Below are 18,521 nucleotides of genomic sequence, written 5' to 3' on the forward strand. Positions count from 1 at the left end.
TAAACTCTCTTTTTTTTCCTGAGTCCCAGCAAAAGCTCCCCGTTCAGCCAGGCCGGTCGTCTTCCCTGACAGCTCTTCTTTGGGCACATGGGGACTGCCTGCTTCTGTGCCTTTAAGATTTCCTTCTTGAAGAATGAAGAATTGGCATGGGATTAGCAGTTATCCCATCAGGTTTTGCTAGATGATTGTCAGGGAGAGTTGTACAAGATTTCTTGTAAAGATAATTAATTCTGGGAAACTTCATTGGTGTGGGAGGGAGTAGAAATGCTGTCTTAATCTGCTTTCAAGCAGTTTTTACTGAAGCATATTCTAAAGGCAAAAGCCATGTATTTCAAGGCAAAAGGAGATTGCACTGGCTCTATCAGAAGGCTATATTTTAAAGCTTTTGGTGTTTACAGCCTTGGTGTTGGAGTTCTAGATCTTAAAAATCCCTATTTATGTTGGTGCTGATCCTTATCTTAAAAGTCGTTATGGTATATGAGATAATAGATGTCTGTTCTGGTTCTGGTTTCAAATGGTTAAGAAGTGGCCATCAGCAGGTAAATAGAAACAATTTCTTCTTTTTTACAGCAGTGTAGTAAACCTAAAGATAATGGCTATCTTTTCCTGGGGAAATAAATGCTGAATATAAAATTAGGAATACAGAATCCGTAATATGTTTCCTGGGGAAAAAGCACATGCCAGCTTATTTAATGTCATAGAAGAGTGTAAATATATAAATTGGTAGGTGTGATTAAAGTTCTTTAGGCAAATTATGTTTCTTTAGTTGTTTTCCCCCAATATCCATGCTACCTTTTATGTACTATAATGATTTATTTTATTTCAGAGCTTTACATCCACCATGTTGCCCTGTGGACCAGCTTTGTCCTTTGTTCGGTGTCTGGTGCGGAAGAAGAACGTCAGTGGTGAAAGTCTTGAAGACTCCAAGTTGTGCCGATGCTTATCAACGGTGGACCTTATAGCCCTGGGAGTAGGAAGTACCCTTGGTGCTGGTGTTTATGTCCTTGCTGGAGAAGTAGCCAAATCCGATTCTGGGCCTAGCATCGTTGTTTCTTTCCTCATTGCTGCGCTAGCATCTGTGATGGCAGGTCTCTGCTACGCTGAGTTTGGTGCTCGTGTTCCCAAGACTGGTTCTGCGTATTTATATACTTATGTAACTGTTGGTGAACTGTGGGCTTTTATCACTGGTTGGAATCTCATTTTATCCTATGTTATAGGTAAGCTTAAGAACAAACACAGGCCTGAAGGGTTTCTAAGACAGCAGATAAAAGATACAGATTTGTGTCTGTCTGTCTGTCTTTTCTGTCTCTCTACTTAGCTACTACTGCTTTTTACTCCTGCTGCGATCAAATAACCAAGGTAATTCAATTAGATTATTTCCTCCTGTGCATCACCATTGTAAACAGATTTTTTGCAAGATGCTTTTGCAAACAGTCTGTCTTAGCAGCATGGACTGAATAACTTGTATGAAAACTGTCATAGACAGTTCAGTGATGATGCACAAGAATAAACAGGATTTCTTTGCTGTCTTTGGTCAGCAAGAATAATTTCAGTAAAATCAATAAGCATTTTTTTTTCTTAATATACACAGCAAGGACATTTACAGGGACCCCATCACTATAGTATCTCACTTCAAGAAAGTCATGACGTTTAAGTACTAACTTGTTACTACAACCTCATGCTAATTAAATGCTGTCCTATCAGGTAATCCCATAAAATACAAAGCTGACCAGATCTGAATAAAATCAATCCTTATATGGCAGATATTCAAATAACTATTTGAGTTCTTTAGCAGAGACAATGGTTTTTGATTCAAAAATGTTTTCTTCCAGAGGTACGTGTTCCAAGCATCCATTATATTGTGTATAAGCATTGCCTAGCTGTATATATATACCTAACTACAGGACTGTTGCCCAAATCACTACAAAATCAATATGCCCAAGGATTGTACTGAGGTGTATTTCATGATAGAAGAGTGGTAAAAATGAAGTTGTATTTAGCCGTGGCCACATACATGCCTTACCAGAGGAGAGTATTAGTCTTAAATACTGCCTCCAGCAATATGCATTTTCCTAGTGATTTTTTTGCTTTACTTCCAGGTGAACAAACTTTCCTTCACGATCCTTCTTAAACTGCTTTCTTACATTGCTTTATATAGTTTAACATGCCATATAGTAACTTTAGAAATAAGTGTCTTCCAGGATGTCATAAAATATAAATGATACAGAAATAATTTCTGCAACATTTTGGGAGTAAATGAGGTACAAATTTGTATATTTTAGTTGTAGAACAATATGTTATCATTTAACTCTGTAGAAAAATTCTATAATGTTAAAATCCCTTGGCAAAAAAATCACTGTTTTAACACAAGCTCTACTTTTTAAAATGCAAGTAGCGACATGCTTAGTTTTATTTCTTTTTCAGTAGAAGTAATGTATCCTTGTATATATGCAAAACCCTAAACATGCATGTATTTTATGAAGGTACATCAAGTGTAGCAAGAGCCTGGAGTGGCACCTTTGATGAACTTCTTGGAAAACAGATTGGTCATTTCTTCAGAACCTACTTCAAAATGAATTACTCTGGGCTAGCAGAGTATCCCGACTTCTTTGCTGTATTCCTTATATTGCTTTTATCAGGTAAGACACATATATGGCTTCATTTATGGTGGTTGTGATGTCAGAGTGTTTCTTACAGACAAAAATGCTAAACTGTAGTTTGTGTTTTATCAGAAATACCTTTATAATGTCCAAGATGTTTAGATGTGCATGTGTGTATTGACACAATGACTCTGGGAATTAAATTAATATAATCTAATTTTCATGTGTACCCTCTTTCTTTTTTTGAAGATGAGACATGAAATAGTCACTTGCCAGTACTTTTTTATAAAAACCATGATAGAGATTGATGGTAACAGGAAAATTATAGAGTCTTGTGTGTTTTTTACGGCTTTATTGCTGGTGAATGTGTTCAGAGGGACCTTGAGGTTAAGATCTGTAGTTTGGTAATGTGATGTGTTCTCCTTAAATCACATATTATGTATGTAGTGGGTATTTGTAAGGTTTTTTCCCCTCTAAATTGTTAACTTGGGCCCCTCACTACAAGAAAGACATTGAGGTGCTGGAGCATGTCCAGAGAAGGGCAACAAAACTGGTGAGGGGTCTGGAGCACAAGTCTTATGAGAAGCAGCTGAGGGAACTGGGGTTGTTCAGTCTGGAGAAGAGGAGGCTCAGGGGAGACCTTATTGCTCTCTACAATTACCTGAAAGGGGGTTGTGGTGAGGTGGGTGGTCGTCTATTCTCCCAAGTGACAAGAAGAAATGGCCTCAAGTTGCGCCAGGGGAGGTTCAGGCTGGATATTAGGAAAAATTTCTTTACTGAGAGAGTGGTGAAGCATTGGAACAGGCTGCCCAGGGGACGTGGTGGAGTCACCCTCACTGGAGGTGTTCAAGGAACGTGTGGATGTGGCATTGTGGGACATGGTTTAGTGGGCATGGTGGTGTTGGGTTGATGGTTGGACTTGATGATCTCATAGGTCTTTTCCAACCTTAATGATTCTGTGATTCTGTGAACTTATTCAGTGTAAAATAACTTTTCCCTTTTTAAGTCTTCAAAAGAGTTGTCTAGCCTAGAACTTGTTTGAGCTGAAGGGCATGCCAAGGTACTGGCATGGCCCAACAGACCGGTTTGAAACCTGAGTAAACCTTTCATAACTACTCCACTTAGTTCTGTTTCTTTTACATCTTTACTCATGTATCATGTTTTTAAATCACAAAAATTGACACCACCTTTTTGAGAGATTGGAAAGCCCAAAAATACTGTAACTTATTTGCATGTTTGCATTTAACAATTGCTTTCCACAAGGAAACATTCTTACTGCCACCAGGAGAGAAGGAAGCAGTATGTGTATTTTAAAGGGTATAGTTTGTTTTCAGCCAGTACTAGAAGTATTTCAGTATTCAGTAGAGGTCTTACCCAGATCTCAAATATATGTTGTGTTCCGTCTCTCTTTAGATCAAACAAAACCAGGAGCTTTTCTTCTCTGGAAAGTGAAACTGATAAGTTATATGGGTATAACCTTCTGTTCTCTTATTCTGTTATGAGGGGCTTTTTTGGACACACTGCTTGGGAAAACATTTCCATTCAACCCCTAATGCTAGAATGAGTGGCCAGTGCATCCTAAGCTTTTATTAGGTCCCTGTACATAAAAACATGAGCTCCTACAGTATTAAGCTTTAATTTATGGCTGTGGTTGTATCTTCAATTCATTTCTTCCTCCTGCCTCTTTTGGTTTTGTTTGTTTTACTAGAAGAAAACAGTGAACAAAAAATACGTAAGATGCTGAAGTACCTAACTGAAAAATGTTTGAGAACTACATTATTTAAAAGGTTTAGGATGTACCTACACTGTGAGTCACACTGCAGTGTAGGTATTCCCAACCTGACTCGACACCCATACTTCTAGAAATTTTACTCAAAATTTTTGAGGTGGTTGTCATGTGGTCACTAATGTAAGCCACAAGAATGTAGAAAAAGTAGACTGGAATCTTGAGGAAGTTATTGTACAATTTTAAGAGTAGAATAATACCTAAATGCATTAATTTAGTAGAAGTTTTAAAAATAAATGCCTTGAGATTCAGAAGAATTTCATGCTTGCAAACAGAACATACTTTGTGAATTATCAGCATTAACAGTTAGTGCTGAGGCCCCTATGACTGCACTTAGGAAGATAAGGGAGTTTACTAGACTAGCTTTAGACCAGCATCCTGCCAGGCTTGTGGTTCAAAGTTGCCTATAGGACCAGTTCAGACCCCTATGTCTTCAGGAGTGATGGGACTGAATTTGGTATACCTGGAATGGACCTTTCATTTTCACCTACTCCAAAGGAAGGAGGAAAAAAACCCAACCTTTTGAAAAGAAGAGCACTCCACAAACCAAACTATAAAATGCTAGTGCGGATGCTGCCATCTTATATCTGTTTTCTCCATTGCCATTGCTGCTTCCTAACATCAGTAGTAGAGATTCTTGATAGAAGAGGAAATATTTCTCCTGTGGTTCTCCACTACTCCTGAGTTTTCATTTGTGTCCTGTCTTTTCATCCTCATCATCATTCCTTCTTCACTTCTCTTGTGCTTGTGCTGCAAATTACCCCTCCAGGTCTCTGTGGTAAGCAGCTGAACCACCAGTGAATTAACTGGGTGGAATTCACCACTGCTGAGAGGAGGGACAGTGGGGATGGCTCAGGGCTGCGTAAGCTGAGCATGATACAGTAATCGGATTCTGAACTGCGCAAAGCTGAATCACAGGAGTAGCAGATGATGTTTTACAGAAAATGTTATGTGCTAAGCACAAGGGAAAGTCCACAAAAATCTGGTTTGTTTTTTTTTTTTCCCTACAGAAAGGACTTTAAAAAAATGTACATACTATATTTCGTACTGCATTAGGCTGATTGAGACACTGCTTTTTACAGAGAAACTAAGCTAAAGAATGCATATATCTATTTCCAATAAAAATGCCATTGGTGAAGAAAACTTGAGCAGCTCATATGATAACTTCTGTGCTTGGATAAGATACCAAATGTCTCATCAGCAGAGTTGGATATTTTTTGGACATTATCTTGAGAGGCTTAAAATTTTCAGACTTAATCTCTAAATAATGAGGGAAAGCATGTATGTGATATTAGTGGAAACCCTTAGATTGCAAAGAACCTGTGGAGGCTTTCCCATTGTATTTAATTTTTCCTGATCTGCTCACTGCCTGTTCTTCCATTAAACTGTTAGTACACTTACAGTTGTTATAAATCTAATGACGCAGTAGGATCCTGACGGAATAATTTTCAGATTGTTTAAATGCACTACTCTGCAATCTACACCATGTGTCTTTTGTATCAGACTTTTTTCTAGAATGTCTATGAATCAATGTGTATGAACAGGAGGCGTGCATTTGTTTTAAAGGTTTTATTAATGAACTAGGAAATGGGACTCTTACTCTATGGTGAATATGCCCTGAAAAACTTAGTGAACAGATCACATTATTAATCTAATAATTCTGATTATTTTAGTAATCTAACAAGTAATTGTTCTGTAAGGAATAGATTCTACCAATCTGTTTTTACTAAGCATAGAATTCTTGTACCTATTTTTGCTCCATCGCATTAAATAGAGGTATGAATTGGAACATCAGAAAAGCAGTAAGTAACAATTGCTACTTTTAAATAGTTTAACTAAAGAATACAATTAAAGAAGCTTTCTGTTTTATGGTTTCCAATATCCTTGCCTATCACCATGCTGTCAGAGTCTAGTAAATTTGTGCTACTGCTTTTTAAAAGTAAAAAATCTAGTGCTGGTTTTTTAATATTCACAGTACTTGCATATATATCTTCTTTAAAATGCCATTTTATTAGTTTAAGGGACCATTCACATCTATAAAATATTTTTATTTTATAGGTCTTTTATCCTTTGGAGTAAAAGAATCTGCATGGGTGAATAAAATTTTCACCGCTATTAACATCTTGGTCCTACTCTTCGTTATGATTTCTGGTTTTGTGAAAGGAGATGCTAACAACTGGAAAATAAGTGAAGAATATCTCATAAACCTTACTGCAGTAACAGAGTAATTACTTTTTTTTTTTTAAAAATCAATTTCCTTGCTCATATTCCAAGCAATTTTCTGTTATACTCGCTTTTGTAGTATTGCAGGTAATGTATCAACTAATAGCTCTGTTGCTGGGAATGATAAACTTTTTATTCCCTTAAAAATAGTTTTTTATTTTCTTGTTAGTAGTTTCCTTTAAAAAATCATCTTATTTCAATACTCTTGTCCATAGCCATTTGAGAGGTTACTGGCTTCTCGTCCTTAAGCCATGTATTAATTGCAGTATGTGAGTATGACAGCAAAAGTTGCCTATACTGTTAGGGTTTTAATATGTTTTGCTGCAAACTGCAAAGTGAGTACGACAATAGTTACTTGATTTGTGTATTCTTCCATTTACTGTTATTTTTATGTTTCTTACAAGAACAGACATAAATGTCTTCTCTTGCAGTTTTGTAAAGCAGAACTCTGTCTTGACAAGAGCATTTTAACATTTTTTTCCAGAGTGGTAGGGGAGGAGGATGCATGTGTTTGTCCTACCAATAATTAAAAAAAGAAGTTATTTTTCTGCTGTATTTTTGTTCTTTATAGGAATTGGTCTTCCTATGAGAATGTGACTAGTATATATGGGAGCGGTGGCTTTATGCCATATGGTTTCACAGGAACATTGGCTGGTGCTGCAACCTGTTTCTATGCTTTTGTAGGATTTGACTGCATTGCAACAACTGGTATAGTATTTATTGTGTGTATATATATGTATAAGTATATATGTAGAACACGCTTTTTTTGTAAAAAAACCCCACACAAACAACATAGCACTTTGTCCTTTGCTTTCTCCTAAACCTCCTTCAGTCTATGTAGAATGAGTCTGAATTCATTCCTGAATGTGGCTATCATTCTGGGAGGAAGGAGATTTTACTTATTTTGTTCCTGATCTAAAGAAATTAATTGTTGCTTTCAAAGTCTGGGAAGTGCTTAGTATACAGTTTTTTCTGCCCAAATCATGTTAATCACCTGCTCACTTTCACAATTCTCTGAGATGAGGAATCTCTCCTAAAGGTTGGCTTGTATATGGCTGGTAGGGAATGAGGACATTGAACTTATAAATTGTAGGTAAATAACTAGAAATTATGGGCTTTGAGTATTCTAAATGTAGAATATATTTCACGTCCTTTAGTTTACCTCTATTTTTTAATGCTATTTCTGGCAGCAAAATACTGAGTTTTGCTCTGTAACACTGAGCTTAATTTATACAGATTTTTAAAACTTCTATTACATATATGATTTCCATGGATTAGATTAACAAATGATTTGTCTTTGATGTTATCTTTTAAAGCTGAAGGTGGAAATGAGTAAGAATTTTTGGTGGGGTGGGTTTTTTTTCTTTTTTTCAGGAGAAGAGGTCAAGAATCCTCAGAAAGCCATACCCATAGGAATTGTGGTTTCCCTGCTTGTCTGCTTCATGGCCTATTTTGGGGTTTCAGCTGCACTGACACTTATGATGCCATACTACCTACTAGACGAAAAAAGTCCTCTGCCAGTAGCATTTGAATATGTTGGATGGGGTCCTGCAAAATATGTTGTAGCAGTGGGATCCCTCTGTGCTTTGTCCACAAGGTAAAGACATTGAAATACTAATTTTATGGGGAAAAGCTGGTGGATAATATATGACATTTACCTATATGTTCATGCGTTCATTTTGAAGGCTCAGTTCATGCAAAGAATTAGCAATAAGTATTATAAGCATGTTTTAGACTTAAGCAGGTCTTGATCACAGTAGGTGCATTAATTTAAGTTCCTTTTTTTAAACTGCACTGTTACTGAACTCTACCTCTTTGGCTTATTACCCAAAAGTTTTTTTATTAAATTATGTTTTTTCAGACATATGACCTGCAAGTTATCTTTATTAACTGATAAAATAAACCTCACCCATTTTGTCCTTTCTTGCTGTCCACTCCCAATGATTCAGCAGCTTTATGGGCTCTGTGTATTTGCAGGCAAAATTGAAGAGATGATTAACTAGCTCCACTCCTCATCTTCGTTGCCTGTCTCTGTTTTCCTCCAGTAGCCAGTCTGTCTTCTGACATCATCCCTTCCTGTGGTTTCTGTGTGGGTATTTGAGATGTAGATTATAGCTGTGAAAATATTATCATTTATTCCCCTTTGTGAAACTGTGGATGTAACCTTAACTTAACATGTTATTTTGATTAAAAAGATCAGGGAGGGCATGAGATATATTAGAATGTGTTAATATATATTACACCCCAATTGTAACGTGGTATAAAGACTTACATAGAATAGAAAATTGCTTGATACTTGAACTTAGGGATAGAAAAATGCTAATGCCAATCTCCTACCTGGGCTTATGTAGGTAAGGAGTGATTTACATGAGCTTCAGCAGTAAGAATACTGGCTGCCTTTCCGCAAAGGAAAACGTCATGCCTGTTTAGGCACTAATGCTAACAGTACTCTGAGATAACCCTGTAAGCATTAGCCTGAAGAAGATGAGCATGCTGACTGTGGACAATGTTTTAAAGAAAAGGAATATTTTGGTGTAGGAGAGGATACAAAAAGGAAATAGTTCCAGAATGACATTAAAAGAATTGTAGGGCTGACTGAATAATGTCATAGTTACATAGGTCATTCTGGGATTATAGTTATTTTTTATCTAGTTGTCATGGTCCTCTCAGTTTGGAGGGTTTTACTGAATTTTTCCTCTATATTGATAAATAGTAAAAGTGATCTATGAGCAGAAACTAGATTAAAGAAATTATTACTGGAAAACAAAATTAACTGAGATGGTAAAATGCTTTTTTCAGAAATTTGAACTGTTGGTCTCTTTTTCCAGTGTATTCTGAAGAATTATATTTACTCATATGGAGAGGTTAATCTTTCAGTTTGATGTCAGTTTAGAACAAAACAAAGGAAATAATTGTATTTCATATTCCTCAGTTGAGAGGTATAACTATGAAAAAAAGTTGGGATCATTGCTTTTGGTCCATATAGTTACCTCTTATTATGTTATGTCATGAACTTGTTTCCTCAGGGTAAAGATGTTAGTATTTCCATAATTCATGTGAATGTACTTAACGAGGGGTAGGACAAATAAATTTTACAAAGCCACAACAGCAAAAACTTGGCAATTACTTTTAACAGTATTCTTATTTGAAAAATCAATTGTCACCCTGATTTAGGAAACATTCTTTTTTGGAAGGGCCATTTATACATCAAAATCAGTTCATGTGTGATGAAACTTATCTCATGTATGTCTAACCTTAACATTTGTGTCTCATGAGCTTTACTGGAGGTACTTAGCATCTATGGTATGTAAAAGCTGTGCTTTCTGTAAGTGATATAGTCGATTGCTAGTAAGAAAGGCAACCATTCACCTGGTTAAAAACTAGTGTGCTTGCTGCAGAGATTATACTGGCTATGATTTTGCCTTTTGTCCTTTCAATGTTTTTGGTTTTCTTAATTACAATTATTTTGCTTTGAAAGAAACCACCTAATTTAAGAAGTAAACTTAAAAAATGCTTCACGTTATCAACAGTTTAAAAGCTTTCTGTGTTCTGCTAATAACAAATATAAATTAATTAATTAGCTTTACTTCTTCCAAAAAAAGAAACAATCTTAATGAAGTCTGGCTAGAGTTGCTTTAATTGGAAGAAATAATGTGCCCAAGTATTACTGTATGGTGCTTACTTTGAATTACTGTTGATCAGCAGCTTCACATGGAAACGTAGAGTGTAAGAGATGCTGCTAATGCTTATTGATTTGCTGCTGCTGACTGACAGGCTTTCTCCAGGAATACTAAAGCTTAATTGCATAGTTAGTGTGACCTGAAACATGTTCCTGGTTCACTAATATCCAAGAACTACAGTGATGGCAAGAGTTATTTTGCTAATCTGAATTCTCTCTAATGAAGCAATTCCATTACCTGAATTAATTAAAAAAAAAGGAAAAAAAAGCAATCAACTTTACAGGGAAAAAGAAATGTCTATTTGTGTCTGATCTGTAGTATCTTGGGCTATGGGGCTTTCTGGTTTTGTCTTACAATCATAAATTTTGTTTCTATACATGCCATTAATTAACATTGTTTATCTTGTCCATGATACAACTCTGCATGAACTGTGTTTGCCATGTTGCATGTGTTTGCTTTTTACTCAGTCTTCTTGGATCCATTTTCCCAATGCCACGTGTAATCTATGCTATGGCGAAGGATGGGTTGCTTTTCAAATGTCTAGCTCAAATCAGTTCCAAAACGAAGACCCCACTAGTTGCTACTCTATCGTCTGGTGCAGTAGCAGGTGAGACCGAGAGCTGATCCTTGTAAAGAAAGGTGCACTGCTAAACACGTTGCATATATGGAAATAAACCACTGTTGTGCAGCTTTGATTTGCTTTGGACTGAAATGATCAAATCTGATTGTTGCCAGGTAAAGTAGGCTACCAGTAAAACTTTGCTTTACCACAGATTTTGTATTTGTTGGTTAATCTTAGGTGCTTTCAAAGCCTAGGTTCAAAATAAACAACAATCCAAAACCAAGAACATCAGTCAACCAAACATAAAACCAAGAGCAGCAACACAAAGCCTAAACCAAAACTGTAACTAAACCCATTAACTCTTCCAAGCTTTCTTTTTGTGTAGTTGGGTTTACCAGTAAAGCATTGTGCTTCTAATAACCTGTATTTGAACTATACATTTTTCTGTTCTAGTCTTCTCGGCTCTATGTTCCCTTTGCCCCGAATTCTGTTTGCCATGGCACGCGATGGTTTACTCTTTAGTTTTCTTGCCAAAGTGAGTAAGAGGCAGGCACCAGTTTCTGCCACCTTGACAGCAGGGGTCATCTCTGGTAAGCTCTCAAAGCCGGTGTTACTTAGAACTGAGATTTAAACACTCTATGCACGTGCATGGTACTTTATATTTTTGAAAAGGGCTGCTTGTACTTCCCTTGCATGTACAAATGGGAATAAAATTACCAAGTAATCAAAGGGTGTAAGAACTCCAGATCATGCCAATCATGGTGGTGGTGATGTCCTTAATGCCACAGAATTCAAAATTTTTTTTTTTTTTTTTAAATATTGGCCTCTTGTATTGTGAATAAGCTTGTTACTTAATCTGGGTCCCTTAGGCTGATGCTCTACTTACAGGGTTTCCTTGTCTCATGTACATCTATATATTTATCACATCTATAAGGGGGGGAAATAACTGTCACATTTTTTATTATGAGACATGAGAAAAAATTTCTACGTTTGCCACAGGATCAACTTTTGTGTAAAATACAATGATTTCAAAATTTTCTTCTAAAGAAAAAGGATTTGGTTTTCGTATAGGCCTACCAAATTGTGGTTGAGTGGTATGTGTGTGTGTTGGGGAGTTATGTGTGTATGCACATTTGTGTATGCACATACATGCCCACATATATTTTAGCAAAACAGCATTTTGGGAGCTGTTGTCAACTCTTATTGTTGCACAAACAGAAATTTTTAACATACAACTGTATCACTTTTGTCCATACTTCTTGCAGAGGTACATGTAGTTGTGCCCGAATTTCATTGTCATTTCAGTGGGATCACTAATTACCCAGGAAAACTGGAAGCTCTACAAGTATTTAACTCAAAGGCAAATAAATAAGTCTTAAAAGTAATTAAAATATTAAATACATGCCTTATAACATTTAGCAACCCTGGCTAAAATTGATATCAAATAAGAGGTTCAGAACTGAGACTAAAATATAATTATTTATAGTCAGGGTCATCCTCAGATGCCACAAGACTGGAACTGCTCACACTGTGTACTTGACAATAACGTGGGAAGGCACAGTGATTGTCCGGATAGTTCCCACATGAACCATTACCATCAGTTCCCTTTTCTTTGGTCAGAATGCAAATATATTGCTTAGAGTTACTTTTAGTGTTTTGACTATATTATTTGAATTTATGTTGTTGACTTTTTCCCCTATAATAATTTGGAAGTGCAGTTACATGGGATGAAATGAACATCTTTATCTGAAATCGCAGTAATGCTGAGAAAGAAAACCATGTTACCCAGCTGGTAAACTGATACAGTTATACAGCCCTGACTATAGCTATGCAGCAGCCATCACTTGGACTGCTTTTAGACAGTTTGGGGAATTTGGTGTGTCAACAACTCACCTGAACGCAGCTTTATCTGCTGCTGGAGGAGGAGTAATTTCTTCTTCTATTTTTAAAAAGATGCATATTTGGTAACTTGTGCTCATAAATAGTTTTGCCAGAATGGTTATGGATGTATGCAACAGCTTATATTATCTGACTCTTCTCTTCATTTGTAGCATGGATAGTTTCATAGCTTTAAGAAATGTTAAGGAGATTAGATGTTTGGCCCCTTAATTAAAGTTATCAGGTCAAGACTACAGCTGAGGCACTTGTCACACGTTATTACTGTGAATTCCCTTTTCACATATGGTAATTGTGATTGCAAAACTCTGCACGCAGTGAAATGTTTTGGTGTCAGTCCAAGGTTTCTTCATCATAAATTGATCTACTGCTTTTTCTTACAATTGGAGTTGAATTAAGAGAGGTGGAAAAGCGATACTGTGTCTTTTTTTCTCCTAGTCAGAAAACTTACAGAAAGTTTTCAGGTTGGTTCTAATGTAAAAGAATTTTCTGGGCTACAAAGTAGCCTTTCAAAGCTAGGATTAAAAATTAAATATAGCTACAGTACATGAGGTTATTATAGTTGGTTCTGCTCTTCCTCAGCTTTGCTTACCTGTGCTCTTTTGAGCACGCAAAGCAGTGAGGTATTCAGAAATCTATCCCTTAAATGACTTCTGTGATTTAGGAACATCCACTGTCATTGAAGAAAACAGGATGGTCTTCCTTCCTTCATTGGAAAAGGAGGAATGTGTGTTTGAGTGTTTGTGCACTTACACACCTGTCTACAAACATATTAATAAACACGTAACAAATATTATATATAAGTATTTCTGAATATAGAAAAATTTGTGTGTGCATATACATACAGTGTATAAAGGCTACACGTAATAGTTTCTTTTGATGTTGAGATTACCGGTGATTCAAAAGATTAAGTATTTTTAGATTCTTTCTGCATCTCAATAATGTTAATAAAATACAAATATTTTAAGACATTCTTTGACCACATATATTTCAAATCAAGTAGCATTAGCCTTTCATTTAGTGATGGCTTGTGCTAATAATTTCTTTCTAAGCCATGTGTGTCTGTGTGCAAACAGCATAGACAAAAAAAGAAATTCGAGAATCGCCAAAAGGATGTAGCATTAGCTTTCATAAATACAAAGACTGCTATAATTACTCTCAGTATCATGGAAGTTTCTGCCTCTGATTTCAGTGATCTTAAGATTACTAATTCTTGTGAGATTTTGCTGGCCTTTCCTGAAGACCACTTGAACTTAACTTTTTTTTAGTACAATAATCGATTTAAAAAACCCTACAAAACTATTTTATTCGAGACAACTCCTGAAAGTCCTCTTTACATAGAGCTCTTTCTCAGCTCAGCAGAAATTTTACATGCCAGTGACTTACTGGGTCAGATCATTTTTCCACAATTTTGCAGTGGGATCCATCCTCTCAGCTTTGGTGAGGTTCTGTTGCAGGATCTGAACCTTATTCTATAATAATGTATTTTTAATGTAGCCCCAATTCAACAGGCCATGTGTGCAAATACTTATGTCCATAAAAGTCCAATACGAATCACTTGATTATGCAGCATGACTGTACGGCTCATCAGTGCTTATCTGTATGAATGAGATTCCCAACTGTAGGGAATTAGGTTTGGGAATGTTGGCGATAACTTCAAAATGTGCTTTCAATCCTGGTTTACCATGCTTTCACTCATATTGCTGTCAGTAAAACAATGTAAAGTTACACTCCAGACAGATTTTAAAATCTTAGCTCTTAATATGTCTTAATGTTAATCTTAGCACTTACGGTTGGACTCGATCATCTTAAAGGTCTTTTCCAACCTAAACAATTCTGTGATTCTATGTCAGCCTCATACAAATTTTGCACTTTCTTTTCTTTTCTTTTTTTTAGCTATAATGGCATTTCTGTTTGACCTAAAGGCTTTAGTGGACATGATGTCTATTGGTACACTTCTTGCTTATTCACTTGTGGCAACCTGTGTCCTCATTCTTAGGTGAGTCAAAAACATCCTTTGTATTCTACTGTATTTTATTTTGTGTTGCTCAGTATATAAACAGAAGTGACATTTACAGAGTATTTTTTTTTGCTAGATAGCTAAATGTTTAAAAATTAGCTGTATGCATATAAATGATTTCTAAGAAGCAGTGACCCATCAAAGAAAACGATATATTGTCATATCAGTATAGCAGTTAGTCAAGTCAAAGCTTCATGTGAAATCTAGACACCTTTTATTTTCCAGAAGATGTATTGGTCAAAGCATTAGTCCCAAAAGTACGAGATGTAAGCCTGTGTACAAAATTCAGTGAATGATATTTTGATATGAATACAATCTATGCTGTACATCAGGGCTATTACATATATGTGAAACGTGTAGATGTCGTAGGTAGTTCACAGGATGAACAAGTTCAAATAATTGCTTTGTATTACCCTATTCAGAAACATAAGACCAGACAACTGTTTCAAGATGTGGTAGCCCTAGAAAAGAGTGCAAATATTATCTCTCAATGAGTGAGATTATAAATACTTGTCAGCAAAACTCTGGTATCTGTTCTGTTTGTAAAGCTATGGGATAATATTGATATATTGATAGCTACACTTGATTATGTATTGCTCTTTTTAACTTAAAAAGTCAGTCTTTATTACTTAAGGCTAAGTAATTAACTTTGGAAAGTATAATAGCTTAAATTCAGCTCAAATTCAGTGTTGCAATAATTTACACTTTAAAAGAGAAGACTATTTTATCCCATAGTGACTAATTTAACGTATATATTTTTTAAAATACACTTAAATTCTAACAAAGCAGATGTAAACTTCCAGTTTATGCCAGTTAGTAGGCCTCTTAAAGTACAGGAAGCAAGTCAGAAAGAAGCTCCCCTACCCTTTCCCTGCCATTAACCACCAGACCCTGTCCCCTCTTTTTGTACAAGACTGGTCATTTATCTGACCCATTGGTGCATTCACGTAGCTTAAAAAACTGCCCAAAAAATCCCCAAACATACCCAGCAAAAAAGTGAGTTGCCATAGTTTGTTTATATATGATAGTGACTAATAATATAAGCTGTTGCAGTGCAGTTATAAACTGGGAAATTCTAAATCTCTACTACAAAGCGTTTACTATTTAAATACATTCCTGGAGTCATACTGCTTCAAATCGCAAATTAAGCTTAATTTTTTTATTATCCTGTTTGTTTTATGCATAGGTACCAACCCGGTTTAACCTACGAGCAACCAAAATATTCTCCAGAAAAAGCAGCTTTGGCTGCATCTGAAAGGGAATCTGCAGTAAGTGAATCACAGATAAATATGATACAAGAGAATCACTTCAGTCTGCAGGCCCTGATTAATCCATCCAGTTTACCTACCAAGCAGACTGCAACTACCGTTAACTTTTTAGTGGGTCTGTTAGGTAAGTATTCAGCTGTCCAAACTCATATATGCATTAACATAAATAATGGAATTTTATTAAAGACAAAATTAAAAATCCAGTGATAACATGCCTTCTTTCAGTCATAATTAATGTGTCATTCTGCAGAATGCTTTTATACTTCTTGATGGATCTAACCTGTAGTCTACTATATTTTCCTTTAATTAAGCATTTTCATGATAACATTTCATACTGAAGACCTGCTATCATTCTTAAAAGTCACATCCTCTTCAATGCAGAGATTAAGTGACCTCTTTCCCATTTCCATCATTTTGTTTTTCACACAGCTTTCTTGGTTTGTGGCTTGAGTGTCCTCACTACTTACGGGATTCATTTCATTGCTAACTTGGAGCCCTGGAGTATTGGCCTTCTTGCTGTGTTGGTGGTGTCCTTCATAGTTACCATTCTCCTCATCCAAAGGCAGCCTCAGAACCAGCAGAAAGTGGCCTTTATGGTGAATAACATATTCTCTATGTTATTCTCTAATGAGAGGTTTGGATGAATTCTAACAAGTGGGAGAGGGGCAGAGAGAGAAAGAGATGGTCCTTTTTCAGGCAGTCTTTCACTACTACACTGCTGCTATTGCAGGTTTTTTGGTGAAGGTAAGGGTAGCAGATGCTCATGGCTGAATCATTGGCATGTGCAGTCCAGTCCAGATTTTCTCAGGACTAGAGAAATGGTTTCATTGCCCACAGATTGAAATGTGTGACATGCATAGGAGCATGGCTGCAGAAAATGGCTGTACTACTGATGTTGGTGTGAACAGCTGCTATTAAACTAGTGGGTCTGACAGCACAGATCTTCTAGGTATTCTTTTAGACACATCCCCAAAGTGCACATTGCTGAGACCCAAGTAATTTTAGACCTCAATTTAAGGGCTTAGAAGCTGGAAAATAATTCAGAAACTGATTAGTGTACAGTCACTTGTCTGTGTTGTGTACAGTGGTTTGGACTACAATACAGTTTGTACTTTCCAGACTATACGCCTTTCATTTTAGGCTTTCACTTATGTTCTAAGATCAGCTATTTCATGGAGTATTTAATGGAAATGATGAAGTATAGTGATGAAGGTCAAGGAATCTGGTGGAATTGGGGGGGCAATTTAGAAAGAAGGAATATATAAAAATATACAAATAATATTTTTCAGCTGTAGGTTCAGGTATTCATTAGTAAATATTCAGCACAAACTGGAAAGTTTTTCTTCACAGCCTTAGATAATACATTTTGAAAATAATTTATTTTGAAAGTTTAAGATATTTAGAAACCAGTGGTTAAACCCAGTGAGAAAGAAAACGTCACTATTTTTCAAGAAGAAAATTTTCCTATTCTTTTTAGCGAGTGGATGTGTCACCTCTAGTTTGTGTTCTATATAACTGAAGCATGACATGCAAGAAATGGCATTTAATGCTACAGACATATTAAATATTTCCTTTTAGGTTCCACTATTGCCATTTTTGCCATCATTCAGTATCCTGGTAAATATTTACTTGATGGTACAATTAAGTGGAGACACTTGGACCAGATTTAGCTTCTGGATGGCACTTGGTAGGTACTTCTGTTCATTTCAATCACCTCTTACGTTAGGACTGATGAATCCCATCGTAGAACATTTCATTCTCTTCCTTTAAATATTTGAACAAAAGTCTGTGTTTTAGTGAGTCAGCTGATATTTCTGATCAAAACAAAAGCATGCCTCAGAAGGGGTATTTATATGAAGTCAAAATTGTAAATACAGTTTTGAGGTAATAGGAAGAATCAAAGTTATAGGACTAATTCCAATAACACACAATTTTTTTTCATAATAAGTATAGCTAAAATTTGCAGAGACCTGTTTGTAACAATTTTTTTTCCCAGTACATCAGTCATTCTCCTTTAAGATACGGAAAACTGTATTAATTCCATCTAGACATAAATTAGAGATAGGAGTTTCTGTGACCTGTTAGAGCATTCAACTATGCAAAAATGATACGCTGTGATTTAGTGCCTGCACTTTCCATAGAAACAGGGAAGACCTGAAGCATGAGCTGTAACTCAGATACCTGAAGAAGAAACTTGTTTTGGAAAATATGTTCATCCAGAGAGTTTCTTGATGCACTACTTTTTGATGCACTACTTGCCTGAAAACCCTATTAACTTTTCTTTTTTCCTTTTGGAAGGCTTCCTCATTTACTTTGCTTATGGCATCAGGCACAGTCTTGAAGGTCATCATAATGATGGAGGTGACGATTCCTGTTCAGAAAATAGTGGGTTGCAAGAAAAGAACCCTGTGGAAGAAGTGGATGAACCTGAAAATGCAAATGAAAGTGATCAATTTCTTGCATATGAGAGGACAAGTGAATGTTAA

The 18,521-nt window shown here is 36.1% G+C and overlaps 1 protein-coding gene across 2 annotated transcripts; it reads left to right on the forward strand.

The window, feature by feature from the left end:
- Positions 1 to 841: 841 nt before the first annotated feature.
- Positions 842 to 18,521, forward strand: SLC7A2 (solute carrier family 7 member 2). Of its 2 annotated transcripts, none has more exons than XM_009821420.2 (11): positions 842 to 1,217; positions 2,484 to 2,639; positions 6,445 to 6,610; positions 7,181 to 7,317; positions 7,984 to 8,206; positions 10,757 to 10,896; positions 14,644 to 14,746; positions 15,954 to 16,159; positions 16,465 to 16,631; positions 17,614 to 17,722; positions 18,334 to 18,521. In XM_009821420.2, exons 1-11 carry the CDS (start codon positions 842 to 844, stop codon positions 18,519 to 18,521), a joined length of 1,971 nt encoding a protein of 656 aa, XP_009819722.1. The 2 variants fall into 2 exon arrangements, with proteins under 2 accessions (XP_009819722.1, XP_009819723.1); XM_009821421.2 differs by lacking the exon at positions 10,757 to 10,896 and adding an exon at positions 11,305 to 11,441.

Source organism: Gavia stellata, chromosome 5 (genome assembly GCF_030936135.1).
Source record: "Gavia stellata isolate bGavSte3 chromosome 5, bGavSte3.hap2, whole genome shotgun sequence".
Classification (NCBI taxonomy): domain Eukaryota; kingdom Metazoa; phylum Chordata; class Aves; order Gaviiformes; family Gaviidae; genus Gavia; species Gavia stellata.

What these genes read in the sequence shown, in the direction of transcription:
- SLC7A2 (XM_009821420.2), top strand. Translation starts at nt 842, where the DNA reads ATGTTGCCCTGTGGACCAGCTTTGTCCTTTGTTCGGTGTCTGGTGCGG. An exon ending in CATTTTATCCTATGTTATAG is followed by an intron (nt 1,218 to 2,483) that starts GTAAGCTTAAGA and finishes TATTTTATGAAG; the next exon opens with GTACATCAAGTGTAGCAAGA. An exon ending in ATCGTCTGGTGCAGTAGCAG is followed by an intron (nt 10,897 to 14,643) that starts GTGAGACCGAGA and finishes TCTTTTTTTTAG; the next exon opens with CTATAATGGCATTTCTGTTT.